This window comes from Pseudomyrmex gracilis, unplaced genomic scaffold (genome assembly GCF_002006095.1).
Source record: "Pseudomyrmex gracilis isolate BER0280 unplaced genomic scaffold, ASM200609v1 scaffold_38, whole genome shotgun sequence".
In the NCBI taxonomy this organism is placed as follows: Eukaryota; Metazoa; Arthropoda; class Insecta; order Hymenoptera; family Formicidae; genus Pseudomyrmex; species Pseudomyrmex gracilis.
The window spans coordinates 232902-259071 of NW_018020622.1; the positions used below are offsets into that span (position 1 = coordinate 232902).

Consider the following 26170-nt stretch of genomic DNA (forward strand, 5'->3'; position numbering starts at 1 on the left):
AAAAGTATTATTATTATATAGCATATATATATATATATATATATATATATAATATATATATATTATATGTATACATATTATAAAACATGTAATATATAATCTCTAAACTGTGTATTGTATTATTATAATTAAATACACAACCGATATGTGTATCAATCACATGTGTATATAAATTTGAATTTCACAAAATGTCAAAAATATACGTAATTATGTTACATCCAACAATCTCAAGCTGTGTGCCAATTTTGAATTTGAGTATCAATATACTTGTCAATATAATATAATTAGAAGTAAAACTGATTAAAAACTGATTAAGAAAAAGTAAAAAAAAAAAAAAAAAAGACAGGAAGCGGACGCCAAAAGTCAGTGCTCTATAAAGTGTAAATTTGCATCTGTTTCGCGCACTAAGAAGATTGCACTTACATCTCGCGTTTATGAAAATCTGTGAACTCCGAAATTTTTGTTCTGTGTGCAACAATCAATTTTGACATATATTTACAAATATTATTTGTGCACACACATTTGAAAACCACAGTTTCGCGTGTACATCAGTCTAACATATCACTTGTAAATCACTCTGTAATTAAGCGCATTTTATTATTAATATCGAAATGTTGGCGATGATTTTTGTGTGCAAACATTTTAAGAAACTCTGTTAGGTGCGTTATCTCAGAAGAAAACTCTATATGCACCTTTCCGTGTTCTAATTTAAAATTACCACAACTATTGCACTTGCTGGTCACTGTGTATGTGTTTTCGGAACGATTATCACGGATTTGGAATGTGAAATCATAGTAAGGTTTTTAAGAAGTCGACAAGAAATAATAAAATTAATACAATGAAACGCCAACAATAATTAGTCGATAATTTCTCCGACAATCTGGATTACTCCTGAGACATGTTTGTTTTGTGGGGGAAAAAACCAGTTTGGACATTTGTCAATTGTTCTAAAAATCAGTTCTCATTGCCACCGTTTGCGATCTTATTCGAAAATAATTCCGAACACATTTTCCACATAAAAGAAAATTATTTCGAATGTTTTACCTAATGTCGAGTGATAAAACTTACGTAAATACGCGCGCACTGTTTAACGACATTTCTAACCCGACGCGATTTTCATTTATACACAATATTTCCACATTTGCACATAGGTCCTATGTAAATCACTAAATATATACAAAATCACGTAAATTTCTTACGATGGCGATCACGATAACGGAGTGTGATTTTTAGTACAAAGCGTTGAGCAGGCATTGCTCGTCGCCCCAGTCCAATTGGCAGATATTCTCGGACTCGTGGACTCAGCTGAGCTGGTAATATTCGGGCGCGAAGTCGTTCGCCAGGTTGCTGAGGAAATTGAAGTCGGACGAGCTGTTGCTGTTGTCGGCGGACGGCGGCGGCGGCGCCGCCGCCGCGGCCGAGTGCACCGATTCCCCGTAGAAATTACCGTAATTGCCGTAAGACTCGTTGTTGCCATCGACCTGGCCGGTGCTTCCGGGCGGCGTGATCACCGCCGCGGTGGCAGCCGCGATCGCGGTCGCGGTCGTTGTCATGCCGGGCGCTGGGAACGGATCCGGCGACGAGACGTAGCTGTTCGGAATGTTGGAGGCCTCTCCGCCCTGATGTACGTGCAACTGAGCGGTCGTCTGCTCGTAATACGCGCTCGGATGACACTTGTTTCCCGGCCGGTAATCACCGGAACTGGGATGCATCGGCGGCTGATGAGTCACGTAGCCTTCGGCGGTGTGTTGCTGCGGATGTTGCTGCTGCTGCTGAATGTCGTTGAAGTAATGCTGTCCGGTCTGGACGGAAACCGCGGCGTGACCATGCGTCGTCAGATTCTCGCTGGCTCCGTGATAATTGCCGCCGGTTGAGTAACCGTAATTTCCAGGCGCCATTGAGTAGCCGTCGCTACCCTGCTCGTTCTGCGCCGCCGAGTATCCCTGACCGGAATTGTAGGCGTTGGCACCTTGCATACCTCGGTGATAAGCGTGATAAGGCGGTCCGGACTGGGGATACCCGTTGTATTCTCCGGTGCTGCCGTACTGCAACTGCTGCTGGTGAAATTGCATGTTAGCACCGTACATCGACCTGGACACGGTGCCGGTCGCTCTGACATGATGTGTCATCCTCGATCCCACCGCTTGATTTTGTCTAACATACAAAGAATTCACTTCGCTCGAGTAAGAGATTCTCGGTTGCTGATAAGTGTCTCTGGAGCAGTAATTGTTCTGCGACTGAGGTTGCTGAGCCGCCGCGGGTATGTTCTGTCTGTTGGCGGGCACGCCGTTTCGATAATCGATCGCCGACGCGGGCTGATACACGTTCTGTTGTTGAAAATGCGCTGTTTGCTGATTGTTGGAGATATTTCGACCGCCGTGCGGCGACATCGTGCCTGGATTCGTGGACGCGTGCAACATCGGACCCGAGAGCGAAGTCGTGGACGACGGCGAGCTTCGCGGTCTCTGCATGTATGCCGTGTGAGTCGGTTGCTGAATACCGAGAGGACTGCCCTGCTGAAGCTGGACGGAAACCGGGGTGCCGGGTGTGGAAGAGGGCGTGAGACTTCGCGTGGAATTCTGACCGGGCAGCACCGGCGTACTGACCGTTGAATCCGGCATAGCCAGCAACACGCCGTTGCTGTTCACCGAGCACATGTCTTTCGTACTGGCCGACGGCGATTTCTTACTTACTGAGATCTGCTGCTGCTGTTGCTGCTGCTGCTGCTGCTTCGCTGCATTCGGACTTTTGTGACCGCTCTCGACCTTCACTCTCACCTCGCCCGACAATTTTTTCGTCACGCTGGGCGATGTCACTTCACTACCATCCTGCGACCTCGAGTCGTCGTCCACTATCATCTTCTCGAACGAGCTGGACACACTGTTGGTACTGCCGACGCTACTGGCGCCGTTGCTGTTCGTGTTAAAACCGGAATTGCTGTTGTTATTATTGTTATTGTTGTTGGTCGCACCCGGTGTGTTATTGTTGTTACTGTTTCTTCGGCCGGAAGAACCCAACTCGGTAACGTCACCGGTTAGAGTACTCCCAACATCACCCACGCCCGAGATATCACAGTTATGACAGCTTTTCTTCTCGTCATTATCGCCAGATAACATTTTGTCGCTCTTGGTTTTCTCCATTCCGTCCGAAGTAGAGCCGTCTTTCTCGTCTCCATCTTCTTTGCTCAGAGTTTGTCGTTTGTGCTTCATTCGTCGATTTTGGAACCAAACTTTCACCTAAGGGAAGCACAGTATTGGTTTGTATTTAATTATTTATTTAAAGAAACTAGAATGACATGTAGGGATGCACAATAAAATTTCAATTTATGCACATAGATTTTTATTCGAAGAAAAAGAAAAATGCTATAGATCTTTTTTTTACAAGTTATTACGTGTATTTTCACGTACTATAGAAATGACGCCCAACGTGGAGTTTACGAAAAAGGCAAAAATTTATTGTAAAATCAGTAGAATAAAGAAGATCTAGCGAACAATCAACGCCTATGTAGTTTTTGCAATTGAGATATTTTTGATTTTTGCTAATGGCACATAACTTTTCGTATTCTTTATAATTTTGTATTGTTTTATTTGAACTTCTGCGTGTAAAAATTCTCTATATTTGATTTGTTTGTTATTTTTGCGCATCTATCTGCTGTCACATCTTGTAATATAAATTTAGCATTAATTTTGATTATGTTAAATGCATTTTGATTTAGATTTTAGTAAATTATTTTGAAATTTTGGTTGCCGCGTACGGATAATATTTTCGTCACATCTTGGCGCAGACATTATTATTACCGCTGTATCTTTCGCGTTGGCACGCGTATTGTGTTACTGCGTGTGTTTATCACTTCTGCTTTGTATTGCGGAATTTGAGCACAATTCTCACTTTGAAGCATGCAAACGGAATGGGCGAAAATATTTTGATTATTTGACGCGTTTATCCTCATGTTGAGAATCGATATATTTATTTTTATTGCTTGAATTTGTTAGTTGCCTTTTTAAGAATATTAGCAAGTGAACCGCTATACTTGTACATAATTACATGTGTCGAAGTTATTATTATTCTTAGTATTAATTATGTATTTTTAATTATTACTTATTACAAAAAAAATGTTCTGCCATTAGAAGGCCAGCAAGAAAAATTTGCTAAACATGCTGAATTTTTTTTTTTATGTTTTATTTTAGTAACAAAATATTTTGCTGGCATTTTAACAATTCATATAACAATTAATATTCTTGTTATTTCAGCAAACATTTTTTTTCGTGTAGCACATTTTCGATTACTCATAAGTATTTAAAATTAAATTAACAACATTGAGAGATGTATAATTTTTATAGCGTTTTATTTGGAGCCTGGTTACCTGTCTTTCTGTAAGATCCAATGAAGCTGCGATCTCTATCCTTCGTGGTCGACAAAGGTACTTGTTAAAATGAAATTCTTTTTCCAGCTCGAGAAGTTGCGTATTCGTGTAGGCTGTTCGCAATCTTCTTGGCAAGCCATTTTCTGTAAAATACAAAATCCATTCTTCCTGAATCAAAATATTATCCGTGATTATCAAGTACTTATTAAAAAAAAAAAAATGCTTGTCAGAAAGTTATTGGTAACGAAAACAATCTAAAGTCTTCCGAGGTTACAAATGTTTTATATATAAATTGTATTTTATTTACAAAAAATCACAAGAGTATATTTTTACATTTAACACTTTATCCTTGTAGCGCATTAAAGGTTTTTGCGCTTTGATATTCACTTAGTGTCGCGGCAAATGTTCTCTTTTTGTCTGTGCCTTAGGAAGTAAATAGTATCCTAATTAATGATTATATATAAGCAATATAAACTAAACGGACGAAGAAAGGGGTAAGGGGATGCAGCGTGACATCCTTAACAATGCATGAGCGAAGATTCCCGCGCGGTCGAAAAGGCCTCGGTTCTAGTTGTTGTTATACGGCGAGTTACTCGACTCCTTACAAACTTTTGGGCAAGTTCTCCCCCCCCCCGACACTATTCCGTGTCGATGCGAAACACCTCCTAATTGTTATCGGGCAAGAAACTTGTTCCGCGATAACAAGAGGAATGCCACGCAGGCCGCTGAAGTCCGGCGAAGACGCGAAAACGCGGGGATATACTACATCGGCGATGGGGCGACACGTTGTACAAGGAAGCGTCATCGTTTATTTGAGAAGATCTGGTCTAGAAAGTAGCGACCAAGTATCTCACGATACTTCGTCGAGGTGTGTGGCGTAAGAGTAATTTCCAACCAACCGCCGTAAACAATTATTAATAGCCGCCTATCGTAATTACAGAATTCGCTGCACGCTCAAGAGGAGTAATATTTCAATCAAATTTGATAGCTCTCCGCTGGCTCGCGTTGTTTACAGGACACGTCTTGACAAATTCTCTAGAAACAAGCTTGTATATATATATATATATGTGCGCCGTTGCTATAAATGTGTTGAGAAGAACTTTATTGCGGCACCTGTATTTGAACTGTTCGATGTTAGGATAAAGAACAATTATTATATAGCGTGAGAGAAATATATATATCGCGCCAACATTTTAGTTCACCGATAATAACTAGCCACCTGGACTTCAAGGTTCTTTTTTTTTTATCGGGATCAGGGGTGTTACACTTTTTTACGCGTCGCCGTATCGCGAGAGAAAAAGAAACCGATACAGCGTGACGCAGTTTGGGCGAAGGGACAGAGCGAGGGGGTGGTTCGTTTCGTAGGGCCGAGATGCTAAACTACCCCATAGCGTGCGAGCGGATATAGGGGTGACTGAGGGGTGGTTCGACAGTGGGATGAGTCGTCAGGGGGGTTCAAGAAGAAAGAGAAAGAAAACGACGGAACGAAACAGAGGAAAAGAGATAAAAGCTAAAAAGAGGAAGACATAGTGACTGGAAAAAAGTTGGAGAAGATAGGTGATAGAGATGGTTGAAGAGAAAGAGAGAGAAGGACTGGAAAAGAAAGAAAACACACACGGATGAGAGAGAAGGGCGTAGACTGAAGATGTAGTAAACTTTGAACCTAGCAAATCCTGCACGTGGAGTTTCTATAGGGTGAGGGCGATGGTGGCGAGATGAAAGTATCGCATGATTGACGTGGGCCTCATCAGCATTTCGGTCTTGCGATTGGTTGGACGAAACTGTCGATCAAACTCCACTCCACGCCCTGTATCTGTTCAATCGTTCCAAGAGTTTAATTCAATCCGACGATGAATACAGAACGGTATTGAGACGGCAAATAACTAACGGCGGTATATAAATTATACCGTTTACTAAATAAAAGTAAAATATATACATGTTTCATAAAAACACACTACCTCTCTGTAGCGTGTACGTCACAAGCAAAAAACTTAAATAAATATTGATAAATTACTTGTTATTTGAATTTAAATGTTTGATCTTCCTTGCAATAAAAAAAAAAAAATCGATTATTGTTGCGTGTGTAAACAAAATAACGATACGAAGTGCGACATATGTTACTATTTCTTAACTCAAATTTAGTGACAGGCATTATATTGCTTTGTAACGATTTTTTTCTCAGAACGGAAATGTCGACGTTGCTAGCGAGCTTCTCATTCTTGCGAGACGATGTAGCGGATGACGAACTGTCAAGGCGTAGTTAAAATGAAGAGCGTGACCTGACAGGATCGTGTGCGAGGTGAGAACGATAGAGCACGAAAATAGAGTCCGTATTTTCGTATATCACGTTGTTAGCCTCCTTTACATGTTCATCTGGTCGAGACTGCTACATTACACACAAACTACACAAAAGAATTATTAGAAACACTTGATGCGTATAAGCTTTAATTTAAAAAAATGTTTAATTAAAATATTGACACTTATTATTCGTCAAAAAAATAATTTAATAAAAAACTTTTTTTATGAAATTATTTAATAATTTGATAAAGTCTGATTTCATAATTTTCATGATAAACATAATTTTACTCCAATTGGAATGACAATGAAAAAGTAACGAGATTATAAGAAAAAAAAAACATTTAAAAGCATTATAAGGCATTAAGTTGAAAAATTATCAAAATAACTTGTTATAACGTAATAGAAATCTTTATCTTTCTCTTCCTCTTTCTCTCTCTCATCAGTCGTCGATGGAGCAGATGCTGATGCCGTGACAAACCAGACAGCCGTCGCTTCTCGCGTTCTCCTCATGTATAAGATAATATCGACACAAGTTTGTATTCGAGAGACTGATGAAATATAACTTTGAGAGTCGTGATGTTTTTTTGTTACTTTTTCAAAAACACTCTAATCTTAATTTTGTGATACTTTCTTTAATGAATCTTGAAACAATAAACAAACGCTTTATCGCTTCGAACAACAGCTACTGTATGATTTAAAATCATTAGATAAAAAGAAAACAACAATTTATTAGATTAACTTTATCAAAATTCTATATATATATCTAAACCATTCACATAGTTTTAATTCTTACTATCCTCTTCCGTTTCTTACGTAATATTCTAACAATATACACACAGAAATTATAGATATGACTTTTGAATATTATTTTTTACACTCACGTCGTGTAATTAAAGTTTGCGCAACTGTTTTGTTAAATTTTTTTTAACGCTTATTCTCGTATTCAGATCTTTGACTTCCAACGATGCTTCGCACGAATATTTGATCGCACGAAATTACAACAATAACAGAAAATATAAATGGAAGCGATCCCGCACGCGAGCTATTGTTCAATACACACTGATCCGGGCGTCGCTCGCTTGTGTCCGAATCCATTCTTTCGGTAGCTTCGCTATACGTGTAGCAATATTTATGAACAGCTGGCGAAACTCTCATACGTGTTCTTCGTCTTCTTAATATTTGCGTTGCTTCGTTACGTCTGTATGATTAATCCGTAAACATTATCGTCGAACGATTACGAGCAATAAAGAAATGTCTCAGGACTGGACCACAGGTCGTTTATAGACAGGTGGGAAGGATCACATGACGGGCGTCTCTGTAATTTGTCTTTTGTTTCCCTCGCGCCCAGAGGAAGAAAACTTGCGAGGAAGAACAAAGGGCGGAAAGAACCACAACTTCGAACAGAGAGCGGTGGAGAAGAGAACGATTATCCCTCTTCGTTCCGTTCTCAACTTCTTCCTCTCTTTCCTCTTTTCTGTCCTCCCCCTTTCTACTCCGCGCGCCACATCCTTTCTCTTTCTCTTTCTTTCTTCCCCCGGTTCTTTTAGTATCGAGAGGAACCTGCGGCCGCGACGGCCGCGACGGCGGCGTCGGCCAGAGTAAACGTATGAAAAATGAGTGACGAGAATTTGAAACAAACGAGAAGACAGCCAGCTCCACGTCCCCGCTTTGACGTGTCCGAAACAGGTAGACGGCGGTCAGTGAGGAAGGTTACCGTGATCGATAACTTTTTGATCGTTTCGGATGCCTTCGGGGCGTTTCAAGCTCGCCGAACATTGCAAATCTGAATTCTGAAGAGCGATCTACTTTAATATGACGCGGCCTCTTCGAAAACATTTCATCTAATGTTGATATTCAACTTAGGTTTAAATTGTCTTTCTAATCGCGAAATAATTTTTAAATAAAAAATATACGGAATATTTCGCCTTGGTTTAAAACTCTGTGAGTAATATTTATTTGAGAAGTATGATTTATGTTTAGATAGTAAAGAACCTTGAAGATCACAGACAAATTAATTGGAGAACAAAATTACTATTATACTTCGAAATCAATTGACATTGAAAGCAATACTAATAAAAGTTTGATTTTTGACATTCTCTCTCTTTTCTCTCTTTCTCTCTCTCTCTCTCTTTCACACACGCGTATATCCGTTTGAAGCAATGGAAGAATTATTCATCGCATAAGAAAGTAGGACATTTAATGCGCCATTGGGTAATTTGTGGCGGATAAGCGAGGGAAAACTGGTAGGTGGAATTGGCATAAACTGGTGCTCATTACAGATTTACATCGAGGCGCGTAGTACCGGTATGGCAATGAACAAAACTAAACACACGAGAACAGAATGAAGGGAGTCGAAGTGGAATGGCTGGAAGGGTTCTCGGCTGTTTTGGTTTTGGTGGGCTGTCGGGGGTTGCGGGTTCTGCGCTGGATACGAGCTATAATCAATTAACAGTGAGCAAAACAAGAACTGCGGCCGACCACCGACCACGACCGCAAAATATTTCGTACCTTCCTGTTCCAGTTCGGCTGGAACCCCATCGTTACGTTCAAGTGGTTACCTCACTTGCTGATAGGGTTATTGTCCAGAGAGAATTGATTCTTGCGTTATGTACCATTGCGCGACGATGCGGAACATCAACGCTACCACAATTTCAGCTATTGATACTCGAACCTCTTGCCAACATGGTGGTATTGAAATAGTTAAGTTTTAGTATATTGGTAGCTTCTATGCGCGAGTTTAAACTGCGAAAGTTGCTTTTCTAGTAATTTCTAATGTACGTGTGTTATATATAGAAAGAAAAATAAGCACATTCATTTCTTTAGAAAAAAGTAATTTTAGATTGTTTAAATATTCTTTAGATTATTAAGAATTATTTTTAGTGAACTTATTTTTTTTTTATATATATATAAAATTAAGTTTATGTAAAATCTCTATATACAATTATATGTATTTATCTCCCACAAAACATATATTTGCTTTATGTTTCATAACTGTGTGTTTACATTCTTTCAACGGTTCTTGTCTGGTATAATAGCACGGGATATTAGCATAACTTTTTATACAGTCATCTTGTTGTAATGACAGAAAAAGGAAGGAGTCACCGAGCTAGCTAGAGCATGTAGAGCAGACAAGAAGAAAGAAAGGGGGAGGAATGAAAAGAGATAGAAATACAAGAACGGAAAGACGGTGATGGTAGGAAAAAGATATAAAAGCGGCACGAAGATTTGCGTGTTCGAAAAAAGTTGTTGGCAACATCGCGCGATCCGTCGCTGTGTGGTGCTCTGGCTCCGGTGGTGTTGGTTGAAGACACGGCAACGTCGGCGCACCAAACCAACCGCGCGGCGGCCATGTTGACCGTGCACAGGTTCGCCAACCTGTGATTATGGTGGGCGCGACGGCCGAGCGGCCCTTCGTGCAAGAAAATTGAACGCAGGGATCTCTCCTGCGGTGAAAGAAAGGCAAGACGTACAATGTGCGTGGTTCAGACTGGCTGGATACGTCAGAAGGCGTGCCGATGCAACCTACAATCATCGGGGTGGTGCAACGGGGCACAGTCAACTTCTTCGTGCACGACTGGCGCAAAACGCGCGCGAGTTTTGCCTGAATGTTGATTCGCGCGATAAAACATTTGTATTACAAAACTGCCTGGGTCTGGCCTGTTTCAAAAATTGATGTTCGTGGAAGTTGCAGTAGCGCGGATCATAATTGGAGGGATACGATCTCGTTTGATTAATGATATTCTTACGTTCCACCATGATAGTACTAGTTGTTACTTCATAATAAAGACTCACGCTCTACCTTGTGGCAGCCATCAGTTTTTGGAAGTTGACGCTGATTGCAATCACATGAGTGCTCCACAATTTGGTGTACTTTGGTGTAGTTATACGATACATATATACACACACACACGCATGCTGTGTACGAAGAAAATAATTATTAATTAAAATTTTATATTATATATAACAAATCTCTACTTGGCATGTCTGGTATGCACATGAAAGTTATGAAGTTTCAGTTATCACGCAATAAGGTGATATATAAGTGCAACATGACCACAACATGACCAAGTAGGTTTGCCTCGCGATTGGTTGGTGGTAATACTGTTATTACCATACCACATATTCTTTAGTTGTTCGTATTCACGTTTAGCATTATGCTGCTTTGCATAATTGTTTCTTCTATAATTACTTCAATTCATTTGTATGCAGTTTTAATAAGGGATTACGTAAGAAGTATTACATAGCGAAGGAAGTCCCTCGCCCGCGAGCATACACACACGTGTTCATTTATTTTTAGAATCGATCTGAACGAATATCTGTCATTTGAAGCGTTCACGTATATGTTTTAGTATTGTATATGTTTATTTATGTTAATTTCACATTTAAATTTTCACAAGTCTATTTCAGATTATTTAAACGTGTATATAATAATAAATCTCAAAAGAAAGTACCAAGTAATTGTTATTACAGGTATTTTTTTGCGATATATGTATGAGCGAATCAATTATGACTCAAGCGCGTGGTTCTCGAGATGATACATCTCGCGGAAAAACTGCATTAAACACCTGTGATTACGGACTTTCCTATGGAAAGACGCGGCAATACTTAAAGTGGCAGTAATACTTAAAGCAAGGGCGCTCGGTACGCGAAACGGGAGTGGTCTCCAGGGGTGGATGAAAAGCCATCTTTCCATTAGACGCGAGATTGATTTTGTGAGCGCACCTTTTCGTAACGAGATGTCGGTGTGCCCTCGAACACTAATGTGATTAAAATAATCCGACGATGATCAAAATACATAACCGTTTCTGATTTTCCCGCGGATCAATTTCCTCCTCTCGGAGGTTCTCCACCACGTGGCAAATTGGGGGTAAAAATAAATTGGAGTTATATGCGTGGACAATCCCAATAAGCCTCCGGAGGGATATTTAGGGATATATCATTATTCTCTGCATGTACATACGCAGAAGTGTATATGATAACGCTTGTAACAACAGAGTCATGAAATTGACATTAGTAATAATTTTATATTCTATATATAATTTTGCCGCATCTCATAAATATGCAAAGGCATTTCTGCGTGTGTACTATATATATACATATGTATATATATATATATATACGTGTATCGCGTTCAGCGCGACTGGTATTCCCCCGCGAGAAACAAATTCGAAACTAATTTCACGACAATTTGCGGCGCGGAACGTGAAATCCTTCAACAATTTTTTGAATTATGGTTCGAGTTGTGAGAGATTCTCATTACATCCTCCGTTCGCGTTACGACCGCCTTTTTCCGAGCTCTTCCCGAGCTTCTTGTCCCGGAGCAAGCTTCTTGTCTGTTGCCATCGTCTCCGGACCCCACCTCCTTCTCTGGGGAACGAGAAGTCGCAGCCGGATAAAAAGTTTATTTTAATCTTTACAAATTTTAAATCCTTCGCGGCTCACCCCAACGTCCAATGTAAGCCGTCGCGACAGAAAATAAGAGTTAGCCCCTTCGCTTCTTCCGCGACTAACCCCGATTTCGTAAATCTCGTATCTTCTTGATATTCTCTGACGGGAATACTTGGCAAAAATTTTCTCGTTATATGTGTCACAATGACACGTTTTTATTCTACGTTGTCTTACTTAAATATCGCGTGTTTTGACTTTAAATATTTTACTGTTATATAGTTATTATATACTTCAAATAACGTATCAAAAATTATTGGAAACTAATATTACATATTTGAGGATGTTAATTCATAAACGATAGAATTCTAATATCTTAAGTTTAAACTGCAGGTAATAAAGAACTAATTACACTAATGAAGAGAAATACACATGTATGAGGACTTCTTCCACGTATCGTGAATAAAAATGCACATCTCGTTAAATTATCGCGATAATTGTAACTGATTAAACGTAATAGCATATTCTGTACAATGACATTACATTTAACGTTGACGACAGTATTCCGCGTGTTTAAGACAGAAAGAGAGAGAGAGAGAAAGAGAGAGAGAGAGAAAGAGAGAGAAAAAGAGAAGAAGAAAGAGTGAAGAATCGTATGCGATGTTTCGACGGATCAATATCCCAGTAATTAGGCGTCTGTCAGCTGGGTTGACTCACGTCTGAAAAGAGGAGCGTGGTCGATAACTGCGAGCAATTTGGCACGCTGTTTTCTTTTTTGAGTTTGTTTATCATCTATCAATTATAAATTTGCAACATTATCTTCGTCCCCTTCAATTAAATTGGCTACACGGAAAAAAGTTCCGGAATTAGAAAACTCTTTAATTAATCTTACGGTTTTTTTTAAAACAAACAATTTTATTATCATGTAAATATAATTTGAAACTTGATTATTTATTGACATACACGTTAGATATAAAAACTTCAATAATTGAACAGCTTTGTGACAAAAGTGAATTAAAAGTCAAAATTATTTAGTATTTTTTTTATCACGTGGGACGTGCAAGGATATAGGAAGCGTGCGATTTTCGCATGTAACAACCGTGCGTAACGTAATTCATCGAAATTCTGTTTCCGCCTGCCGTGTGCATGGTAACAAAACACGGTTCGAAACACGCTTCATTAATCGCGTTACTATGAGTTATTACGCCTGACATAACGAATGAACAGAAATCTTGCCGATTACACGAATTAACCGAGGAAAACGTACCGAAAGAGAGAAGTTTGGTTTCTAAGCATGCATCAGACCGTGCGCGCGGCCAATAGGAAGTGACGTTTATACGCAGCCAGCAATAAATTAACTAATATCACGAGTTACCTTTAATTAGTTTCGAGCTAGCGGCAACGCGAGGTTTCCTTTTCTGATTTTTTCTTCGCTTCACTACGACGAGCTGGTTATTAATTATACAAATTTCTTATAAGAAAACGTATCTTATATATCGTACGCCGGCATATCTGGTAATTACAAAATCCACGTGATTGACTTACAAGAAAACGCTAAAAGAAGCGTTTCGAAAGTAGGTTTAATTATCAATTTCCGCACGTGGAAAATAATTATTCAAAAGCGGTAACAATTGGTTCACTATAGAGCTAAATGTATGGCAAGAATTTTGATTATTTTTAAAAATTTATACTATGTATAGTTTTCTGTTTTTTAATTTTCTGAAAATATTCTATAAATATATGAACAATGTCTAAACGAACTTTTACAAATCATCGTTACGCGGTAAAAAAAAAACTGTTATTAACTATTTTCAAAATTTTGAATTTATACGTTTTTCTAGATTATCTATAAGATATATTATTTTTCCAAGTATCTCTTTGCAAGCTCCTAAAGTCGCATCAGAAAGTAGTAAGCGCCACTTGTTCGTCGAAATTACGGCGCTGATCGTAAGTCCTAAAACGTGCCCGGCATCTTAAAAAGAAAGAGAAAGCTGCTTCGTCTCGAAGATATAAACGGTGCGAAAAAAAAAAAAAAAAAAAGAAGAAAAGCGGGAAAGGGCGAAAAAGGGATTCTGTGGTTGCAGTTAAATAAAACTGACTAAAAAATCGGCCCCAAAGGACACATCGCGCTTCCGAGAGAAGGAAAAGGACGTGAAGAGTACTGAGACGGGCGCCATGTGTATAATAATGTTAAAGAATGTTAAATGCGGGAGGGTTTCAGGAACCCGAGCCGCATACATTAGTTGTTAACAATGCTATAAAGGACACTCGCTCTGTGTCTCACCCTTCATCACGAGGATACCTGGGATACAAGTCTTCTCTAGCGCGACCAGATTTACGAGCGCTCCTTTTCCGTACGATTCTTATGTAACGCACTTTACTAACATAGCGGAGTGAATAGTAGTAGTGTTTCTGTTGAAATTCAATACCAATCTCAGCACACGCGCATACAGATATTTAATATAAAATAAATTACAATAATTTATATCAAGTTATATGTGCGAGCGTGCAAATAAAAATAAATAAAAACCATTAAAATTATAATAAATATTTTCACTTTTGAAGTAAAACTAATCCACTTCGAACGATGTATGCGAATATGATATTTTTCGTGCTTCGATAACGTTAAAATAGTTTTATAAATGCAAAAATTTATAATTCCCCTTAATATGTAATTCCAGGAGTGTAACAAGAGAAAGAGAAAGAGAGTGTGTGTGTGTGTGTGTAAAATTTCTTTTAACATAATTCAACTGATCTAAATAGATTGGTCTTTAGTGATAATGTCGCGTTAATGTGGCCCAAAACTCTAGAGTCCAGTACGTCCTAAGCAACCCTGTGTGTAATAATTTACCACCCATGTCGACTCGTGCGCGCGGTCAACCCTTGTGATAATTGTTTAAACCGACCACTGGCCACCCCTTTAGTCCGACTCAAACACCGTCCTGAGACCTATTCGCTCGCCGTGAGCTTCGTGTACTTTCTGTAGAGGGAGAGAGAAACTTTATTACGATTGAAACACTCATCTATTGCTGTAAATCGTAGTAAAGTGAGGCTATAGAGAGAAAGAGAGAGAGAGAGAAATAATGTTGTCCGCAATTATTATAGTTTGTTTTTGTTTCAAAACAAATTGCAATATATTCCTTTGTGTAATAACGTATCGTTAGCCGGCGATAAACTAAACGAGTAAACACAATATACTACATCTGAAAGAGGTTATCGCCAGATTATGCGCACCTGTAATTTGAAAACTTGTAGGAAAAGAATGGTATTGAATTTGCTTGGAAAACTGTATCGAACTTTAGTTAAGGGGAAAATGCTGCTAACGTGAAGTTATCTCCTTAATATTGATCACTGGAATTTCTCTCAAACTTTTCTTCTTCAGTGAGTTTATTTCAGTTTTTTGTTTTTGTTAAAAAAAAAAAAAAAAACAAAATTCTATTCTCGAAAAAAACAAACACAGATAAAAATTTTATATTATTGAAGTGACATATGATAAAAAACAAAATATCAGAACAGAGATATGATAAAAAAAAGTAGTCTAATTTATCTCTAGGATATACTGTATATTTTTATTCTCTAAACTAATGTAAATGTTGGAGAAAAAAAGAGAGAGAGAAAAGAAGGATGATAAAGAAATATGAAATAAAGCTTCCAAATAAGTGTCGCAAAGCGTAAAGCACCACAATGGATAGGATTTGGATGGCCTCCAAAAGATATAGAGAACGCAACGACAAGTAGAGGAAAGAGGGTATAAAGAGCGCCGAGCGCCCTGGTCGAGCAAAACGAATCCAGAAGAGGAAGTCTGGAAGAGCGAGAGTGCGATAGCGAGCAAATAATAGGGAAATGATTTGCTCCTTGTTAGATAAAGGCCCTGCGCGAGGGGACTCTGCGAAAAGAAATATTGCTCCCAATGAAAGGAAGTGGGCGATGGGCTACACGACGCGGCGAGGCGCTGCGGGGTAAAGAGAGTGGGATCCATTCACTTGTAACTGCTTCTTCGCCAGTCGTGTCGGGTCATCCATACGCGAATTCTGCTCGATTAAGAGTTAAATGGTACGGTCGTACTTGTCGTGTAACCAAACCACACATTTCCGGCTTCTCCTCTGCATCCTTGTGTGAGTTCTGCGTTACCTTCATAATAAATTATTGTCAATCTTATAAAATGATATATCGCTGCGTAAATATTTTTTTTTTTTTATAATTCTTCACAGACATCTTGGTGACTTTTTCCGCCTATATAAAAATTGTGCTATTTTAATCAAAAGTATTTCATCGCGGACTTTTCGCAAATTACTTTATCAATAAATATTTAACGAGGTTAGCGCGATATTTTGTTCGTAGTTATACTTCGATTGTTTGAAAATACTCTCAGGCTCTTCACGTTCAGTTGTGCAATTCGAAATTCTCGAGCTAAAACGCGAGCGTCGCGTCTCTAGATTTCGGCCGCTCTAAAACAAGGTGTTATATTTGAAACAGGGTATAAAAAGATTAGGGTGGAGGCGCGATTCTGGGAATGAGTCGACGCGTTTGGCGAGCGAAGAGGGTGAAGACTGGCACTCGCGCTGCATTTGGGGGATGGTGAACGCCCGTGAAGGACGGAGGAGGACGTGTTGGGTAGGGTATGCATGGCGGCGGAGAGTCCAGTAGCGATCATCAATCAGAAAGGCAGTCAGCCGTCCGTCAGTCGGCCGGCTGGTCAGCCACGTCCAGCGTTGTACAGAGTTTCGCGCGGGAGGTTTCCTACGTACGAATCCGCGAGTCATGCTTGGACTGTCATCCTGACAATCGATTCGAGCTGAGCACTAACATCCAATTCCGGAATTGTTCTTTCCATTATCTTGCCATATCTAAGGATTCTATTCCGCCTTTACAGCGCGATGTAGATGTAAAGAGCAGTTGTTCTGTGTGCGAATATCCCACACACAGACGTTTTTCTTTCTAAAACATTTACTGAGTAAGCACTTGTTTATCGCCGGGTATGTGCTTAATAGTAGTAGAAAAATAACATTATGTGTGTGTGTGTGTCTCATATCTCATTTTGATAAAAAAATTTATCTGAAGAAACGCTCGAAACTCTCAAACTATTCAAAAATCAATCGCTTTTCATAAGTAAAAAAATTTGATTTAACTAGAAATTTTCTTATTTTTTTACGTCCGATATCAACTATTTATTATTTTATAAAGATTTTGCTGCAATATTCAATAAATAGTTATACAAATAGCGAAACTCGTAAGTTTCTTTTACACGTCAAATGTACAATTAATAGCGGCGATAAATTTTTCGTAGCAACAAAGTTTTTTTTTCTTCGCACAATAGAAATGCGTAATGTATATAAAACAGATGTGAGAAATGATGGTTTCGCAAACATCTTTACTCACATCAAGATCGATAGAATTGTATGAGAAAGCGAATATGCGAATGTCTCTCTCCCTTCTCGATATAGAAGAAAGTTTTTTCTCTCAAGACCTTCTTGCAAAGTGTCACGGAAGAAGGTCATCTGAGGTTCCTTTATTCCTCGCACGGTTGTTGTGTTCATACATCATAGAAACCGGAAGTATTTATTAGTAATTAAATAAGTTAATAAGAAACTTGCAAAATTTGTCATCTTTCTCTCTTTCTTTTTCTCTCTCTTTTTATTTATTTATTTATTTTTTTTTTTTATTTTCTCCGTGCTATTAGCACGGTCGATGTTTGACGTAGCATGACTTTTTATTGGTGCTCTGACATTTTATAAACAGCGTGGCTTGGGTTGGATTTCCCCGTCGCAACGGATTGGAGTCGACGACTCGGGGAGTTGAAAATCTTTCATCGCGATATTGGCCTGGCCTGGCTAGCTAATTACTCCAGACAGTTCCACTCCCTTCTGCCGACGACTTTCCCTCCGCCACCGCTCGCACTCTCTTTCTCCGGTTTTCTCGTTAGACCTACACAGCGTCCACCCTAGCGTAACCGTGCGTTGTCTTCGCGAAAGAAAAGAAGCGCCGCGCGCCTCGCCGGATAGGGTGAGCTTTCCATTGCTTCTGGAGCTAATGTACCCTAAAGTACTTAGTTTACGCTGTAGATTGTAAACGTTCGCGTGATTGTCGCTAAGTTAATTTCAAATCTGTGTTAATGCAGTATTTATCCGGTAAAAGTTCAACAAAAAAAAATCAAGTATTTCTTTAACAGCTTGCGTTTACAGCAACTTGCTGATTTAACGCAATCTTTTGTGTCAACAATCGTGCAAAAGTTCCGATCTTTACTTAGTTATACATATAAAATATCTTTTTTCGTTTAAAAAAAAAACACTGTGGTTGTAACGTGCGTATATTCTATCGTTTAAATTAAAAATCGCCAAGTTATACAACGAAGTCTGATCCTCTTCAGGGATTCAGAGGCAGTTCTCTCAAAAGGATGCAATTCTCCATCGTTAAGACGAATAAAAAGGATATGTCATACCACCGCTGTGGTCCTACCGTCTTCTTGTCTCGCGAAACGGTGCTTCCTTGTGTCAATGTCCTGATGTTACGTCCGATGGCGACTCAAAGAAACGTCAGAACAGGCTTTTGAATGCGTACTCACTCCAACGAAAAGAAAGAGAGAGAGAGAGAGCGGCACTTTGATCACCGAATGACTCGCGACTTTGCATTATGAAGCTAAACTGTCGGCGAAGAAGAAATGTAGGCTTTTGCTCCTGTAGAGTTGAAAACTTTTTATCGCTCTGTGAGGCCCATTATAGGCAACAGGTTTTGGTTGATCCACTCAGAAAGAGTAAGGGGGAAGGTTGGCAGGTAAGAAAGAGGTACAGAGCAGTTTTCTAAATTACGCTGTGCGTATGTATGTGTGTTTATAAAGAAGTAAAATAATATATTACGTAATATTTTCATTTTTGTATCACTGAATATATAATAAATATTACATACTGAGATAAAACTAATCACGGTAGTTTTTAGTTTACGGATTGATTAATCGTTTAGAAAGTCCGGGTGAAATCCGAGTGGACCGCAACAAATTCGCGAGAATTATGGCAAGTACGTAGCTGAAGCCAATATATTGCGTCTTATGAAACGCTAAAATCGTTGTAAACTTGTTGATCCCTCTTTTTCTAGCGAAATAGAAGGTCCTCACATTGGCGAAACTCCAATCAGACGTGAAGCGTTGCCAGGCAATTGATCGAAATAATTCAGCTCTCTCTCTCTCTCTCTCTCTCTCTCTCTCTTTCTCACGCGATTACGTGATATTACCTCGAACCACGATAAACGTTAACAATAATCATACGATTACTAGAAAAATCATAGCTGGTTCAAAAACGTTGTCGCTTCTCTTCTCGTTGCCGCTTTTCCACCGTTTTATCCTTAATCGCTCTTTCAGCCAGCCCAACATCCCTGTCTGGCGTGGCGCGATTCACCCTCGCGATTTAACGTAGCCAGGCGGATGGTCCCGACCGGGAAAAATAATGCATTAGAAATTCAGATGACCGAGAGAGGAGGTCGCGCCGCGATTTATCAAATAAAAGCGGTAGTACAGTCAAATACCCGTCCATGTCGTCAGTGGAAGCGACAGTTCATTTTTAATATAGAGCGGGGCGGGGGCGAGATCTTCCGGGATGTAGTGGCAAAAAGAATATGGCCACTGCCCCCGGCTCGCCTATCTCCAGATCTACGAATTCGCGATAGGAAAGATCTAATGGATCGCAAAACTTATGGCTATAGATAAGTTATCACAATACCGAGAGAGCACAGTTTATTTTTCAAAGTTATACCAACAATTTTGAATTGTTTTTTCATCGACAAAGCGCGTAGAAACATTTGTAATAATTTTATACAAAAAATTTCCGCAAAATTGCATTAAATTTCGAAAAATTGCTACGTGAGGATATATATGTGGATAATTATTTTTCGGTTTTATTGTCACGCAAAGCACGTGACATGTCCATGTCACCATCCATCATAACTCTCATCGCCTCCTAACCACCCTTAATCGCTTTCTGTGTTCCACGGCTCAAGTTCTTCAATTTTTGAAGAATTTCCTTTCTAGAAATGTTTAATAGAAATTTCTATCGTGCTCTTTAAAATAATTATCTACATTTCTCTATTAATAAAATACAAACACATTTCTCTATTCGTATTTTACCAGTAGAGAAAATCATTACTCGATTGAATTGAAAAGTTGAAAGAAATGCAGATAAGAGTGAAAGGAAAGAAAAAACGTGGAAACTAAGCAGAGAGAGATCAGGGAAATTTAGTGAAAGCGCACTCTCAATTAACACGTATGATTAAAAATGCGAGCTGGAACAACGTTTTTTACATTACTGTACGTCAAACTGCACGTACGATCGAAATAGCAACGTGCCAACAGCTTGTTTTAATATATTTTTAAGCAAGACGCGGCGGTTTTTGCTTTTATGATTATTATTTATGGTTAACCCTCTGGCGTATGTTGTCGTTCCTTTGCAAATTTTTACACCTACTTTTCTTTTACGAGTGCAGAATAACAGATATGAGAAACCCTCAATGTCTTTTATTCTCCCGCTAGAAAAGGGGAAGATACGAAGAGCGTGGCGAGCGCGATGTCTATCTGAACAATATCGTCGCCATTCCCAGAGCTTCACCTTCGAACATTTGCATAAAATTATTATCCTTCGTAGAAAATCGTGGTTGTTTCATTTTCTTTATAACACGTCATAGAAATACGATGGGGTTCGTGTAATGCTCTTCCGAACTGGATGTTCTATTTGCGTGTCTCTTTCACGCAATTTCGATTTTATTATAATATCAATAATAGATAAAGGTTGAAAAATATTAGTAGCATATATATCAGACATTGTTTTTTCGATCCTTCCAAAATCGTGCGATCTACTTCGACGCGGTAGTCTTACTGTTACAGGGATCGAGAGAGAACAACGGGAGGAAAGGAAATAGAGAGAGAGACAAACACGGTAGTACCGAACCCCACGCTTTTATAGCGGCCCATTTGGCGTAACAACGAGCGTGGAAACTTCTTTTAGTGTCGGACTACCGGATTCCGGGCCAAAACACGCGTACGATTATGGGGTTTCAGATTATCAATTTGTTATACCGTGTTTATTATTTGATCTCTCGGCGAACCACCCGCACATCTTGCCACGCTGAAAACTCCCTGCAGCTGCAAAGCGTCGCGTATACTTGCTAGATTTGGGGGGATAATCCGGAATATTTTATGCGACGTTACTTCTCCAGATGTGTTTATACACCAACGAACTGAGAAAATGTACACGCATACACATATGTATAGAAAACGGCGTTTTTTCTTTGCCATGTTCCCTCAAATATTTGCAATCACAATCGTCCTAATAATCGATTAATTTAAAATTAATGCCGCGAATATTGTTGTCGCTTAGACAAATCTTAACCTTTAATCTGTGGATTTAAAATAAAACACTTTCATAGACAAAAAATTATAATGTGATTATAACATTCGCATTATATTCGCATTATAAACGCCAAAGAAGATTTTTAAATAAACTAATGAGATCGTGTATTTATATCAGCGGATATTGGAAAAGAAATTTCAACGTGTACGTTATCGTACATTGAATTCGTTTTCGCGGATATCGTCGTCTTAAGACTCTTCTCCTCTTTCTTCACGGGCAACCGCAGCGACAGCGAACTGCGGAGTATCATAGTAGCTGGGATTTTCTAGGAGAGTTATCTCTAATTCAGCGAGGATTTACTCGCCAATGAATCTTTAAATTAGATGCTCCGTTCCTTTTCGTACTGCGCTCCTTCTCGGAGGGTAAAGTCCCGCTCGCTCAATCACCTATATCATGGAATCGCCGAGTATAGTCAATTCCTTCCACCCTTCTTTCGTTATCGAGCCTTTTACGCCCCTCAGCTTCGCTACTTTCTCGTCGCGATATTTGTGTCTTTTGCCGTGGGCATTTGAAAATTTCTCGCTTTTACAAAACCTACTGTTTTATTTCGCACGTATTTCGAAGGGCCGTGCAACAATTGCGTTTAACAAATTTACAAGCGCATCAAGAGTTAAACTATTAGCGCGGCACATTACGTATCACAGCTATATTAATTAATGGCGGAAACGCAGCTCGGCGTAGTTAGTAAGAAGCAGCTCGGCCACGAAAATGGCTGTCCCGCAGGAGGGTGTAAGACGGAAGGGATGGAAGGGGCAGAAGATAGCAACGAGGATGATGATAATCCAGCTTCTAGCCTAGTCCTATCCCGAGGGATGCAGGGATTAATTGACACATCGGCGTCTTGGAGGAGTCTGCTGGGCTGACGCCTCTGCTTTGGCATCCACTGACGTGACTGATGAGACGCCTGGAACAAGGCGTCGGGAAAAACACTCGTAGATTTCGTGGCTTTTTTGTAGAAAAGGTATCCAGCAAGAATTACCGACGAAGCATGGAACGTCGGTCGCGCCTCTTCTCCTGGCAAATAACTCAACTAATCAGAGACCTCGTCTTCCTTCATCGTTCCTATCTCTACGTCGTTCCCGAACTAAAACATCCTTTCGACTGGAGGGCACGTAGATGTAACAGATTGAAATTTAATACGAGCAGCATGGTGACACATACGGAAAGACAAGATGTTACTTAAGGTTTCGTAGAAATCCACCCATTCTCGTAACGAGATAACGTCGTTCAGTTGGAAATTGGATAATTCGACATCAAACTCGTAATAAGGAATAATTAATTTAACACCGGTTGTAATTTATTGACTTCTAAACGGATAAATTATCTAAAGAAGAGATATAATATGTAATTTCTTTGACAAAAAATAATATAAATTAATCTGCTTAAAATAATATTCACGCGAATAAAAATATTCCATTAATTTCATTTTGCTCTACCTACTGTGAGATGTAAAAATATTTTTTAAATTACATATTTATTTAAATTAAAAAATTAAATTTGTAAATGCGACTTTTATATTCGAGTTCAACGTCAAGAATATAATTATAAAGAGGTGCTATATAGGCTCGCAAATCATAAAGAGATGACCAACCGGGAAAGCGCGCATGATAAGGGATAACACGGTAGTTGAAAGTAAAGAGCCGACGTGTACGAGGCGTCGGTGGCGGCACCCCATGTGAGTTATGGCCGTCCCGACGCTCTCTCCCGCTAGTCCAGGGCTCAATTTACAGATGATTCCGCGTGTTACCGCCTGGCCAGCGGCTGGTTAACCTCCGTGCCAAACACTTAATCTTCCGACGTGTCCTACGGACGATCCGACCACGTTTTCGAGTCGGACGCGACGTTTAAATCGCTGTTGTAGGTGCAAAGCCGACGTGAGAAAGAGAGATAGACAACAAGACCCGAATATTATAAAAAGACCGCTTTCAAAAAATGTCCAGTGTTTTTTTTTGCGATTTTAGTGACATCCGATGTTGATCTTTGATGAGGCATGACATGCCAAACTATTCCCACACACACACACACACGTAAATACCACACATATAAAATAAATTCTACGAAAATATACTAAAGAATTGGCTCTACTTTCGTCGATTATGTGCCTGTTACGTATGCGTCCCATGGAGTACAAAAAAAATATAATAAATCAATTAGAAGTTTCCCTAATTTCCAAGAGTTTAGTTTCGCTACATTGAATCGCAGGAAAAATACCTGCGGACACTGGTTTACCCAACAACTTGTTGGCCATTATAAGGTTATCGAGGACCAATAAATTCGTGCCACGGACCTCTCCATAAATTTCACAGTCCTCGATAGCTTCGTAATAGCCAACAAGTTGTTCGAAAAACCATTAGTCCGCGGACTTGAACAAAGTAAGACTTAACAAAGCGAGGTTAATTTCGCACAAAACTTCAGCAGTACTTCAAATATATGCAAAATTATTTATGTACGCAAATATGCGACAACAAATTACGCAAAGTTACAAAGTATCGATTTTGTACTTTTTTGTGCGTTTAATATAATAATATAAAGAATTATATGTTAATTATGCAAAAAATATTTAGTAATATTTAATAGATATTTAGTAAATTTGAAACAGACATTTTGTTTCTGAGAAACAAGCATAAAGAATCTTTCTCAACGCTGTTCTGTGTTTATTTAGGTTTCCGTTCTAAAAAAAAATATCGAAATACTATTGTTTATAACAAAGAATAGAATATAATACTTTGTATAAATCATTTGTTGAAAACATGTTATCTCAACACATTGTACATCACAGATGTGCTACTGCAAAATGAAAGGAAGCTTTCAGTACTGTCATTAGCCGTCGGAGGAGTAGGCACCCTATGGTGAACCACAATGTAGCGGTGAGAAGCCAATAGACTCTAACGCTATAAACGGCGCGCCGAATCCTAACTGCCGCTGTTAATTGACTTTTACGTTTGTCACTTCGAAATCCCTAACAAATTCCTAATCGTTTATCATAAATCTCAATATGACAATCTAAATCGGATTGTGCGTGGTAATAGACTTATTTGTCACGTTCACGAATGTCAGAAAACGTTCACAATTTTGTACACAAGTTTTTCTCATGTATGTTTTATTAATTTATTAGAATTTAATTTTTTTAATTATAATTTAATTTTGTTTTACAGATAAAAGTTAGATATTTCGATTTCTGACTATTAATTATTAATTTTCTAAAGCAAGATTGCTGCGTTATTTTGAAATATTATGATAAACAATAAATGTGCTAACTTCTCTTTCCAGAACTAGTTGTTTACAATGTCAAAATCGTTTGATTTAAAGAAAACCGAACTGATATCTTTCGTAACTTACCTTGCTGATTACTTTTTCTGGTGGTCTTCTTCTCTTTCATCCAGGGATATTCAGGAACATTGACACCTGAGGGGTCAGCGACACTGTGGGGATCCATCATGGTGTGGTATGCGGGATGATGACCACCGGGACTGATGGACCCACCGGTTCCCGGTGAGTGTTGTAGGCTGCTGTCCCCGGCTAATTGCGGCAACGCCGTCATAAATTCGGCCATGGACGGTTGGGTGTTGATAAAGCCAGTTTCGGCGGATCCGCATGTTGGATCCATGGCTGGATGATGGGTCCCGTGCGGGGGCAGCCCGGCTGGGGTACTCGCCCCCGCGGCCACCGTGGCCAGCCAGAAGCCGCCCCCTCCGTCGTTCGCCAGGACGGGTGTTGTCGGCCTCGTCTTCACAGTCGATAGCTCTTTGCTCGCGTGGACCAACTTCTGAAGATGGTTGCCGAGCAGAGCGCCGGACCTAGATAATTGCGATTGGTGCACGTTCTCTTCAAGGTGTATTAACGCTTGTTGCTTACTACGCATGGAACAATGCACGAACTCGCAGCTGCGGTTTGTTTCCGTTCTTTAATGACCGGTGTAATAAGGAAAAAATTTATTGTCGACTTTTTAAAAGCGATCATAGGAAATTATTCGTTTTTTTTTGTGTTTTTCTCAATGTTTGTTTTTGGTATAACACGTAAATAACCGTGCTGCAAAACACACTTGTTCACTTAATTTTCATTCGACATATAACTTACTTACTACTTACTTGTTTCTCTTTGATTACATGATAAATTTTAAAATATTTAATATATTGCAAACGCACATTTAAAAGTTACATTGCGTGTGTACTATCAGGACTTCTTTCTACGTCAAAATTTGATTCCAAGAGGCCCAAAGAAACCATATCGCTTATTTTCTTTTCTTTTTACATAATGTTGTTTAGTCAATTTTTGCGAGAAATAAAACTCTATGTATTTTAACGTTTCACTTTTTGCTGTTACGCAATCTTTTTTTCACTTGTTACTTACTTAAATACAAGCTCAAAAGCGCAATTTAGACGCACACCATTGCGACGTCCAATGGATTATAATCAACTGCAACTGTTTACTTCTCGCGTATTCACCACACACTACGGTATCCACTATGGTACATGATCGCAAGTTGCATATTCATACTCATTTTTATATTTAACTTGAATTAACTAGAACAACTTTCGTCTTACAACAATATCAAACCCGGTACCAACAGAAAACGGATTCTCGAGCCACGCTATACGAACATGACACTGCTTACTCGACATATGTTTCGGAGCAACTAGATCCTATTTGACAGATCCGCAATTTTTTGATGTGGGAAACAACCAAAGCACAGATCACCACTGTCACACGTAGTCACGACCGATTTGATCGA

At 39.3% G+C, this 26170-nt stretch overlaps 1 protein-coding gene across 1 annotated transcript; it reads right to left on the bottom strand.

Annotated features, from left to right (window-relative positions):
* Window positions 1-226: 226 nt before the first annotated feature.
* LOC109852872 (homeotic protein proboscipedia) lies at window positions 227-26170 on the bottom strand. The gene is made up of 3 exons (XM_020424428.1): window positions 24778-26170; window positions 4364-4506; window positions 227-3236 (listed from the first exon to the last, which is right to left on the bottom strand). Exons 1-3 carry the CDS (start codon window positions 25298-25300, stop codon window positions 1302-1304), a joined length of 2601 nt encoding a protein of 866 aa, XP_020280017.1. The 5' UTR covers window positions 25301-26170; the 3' UTR covers window positions 227-1301.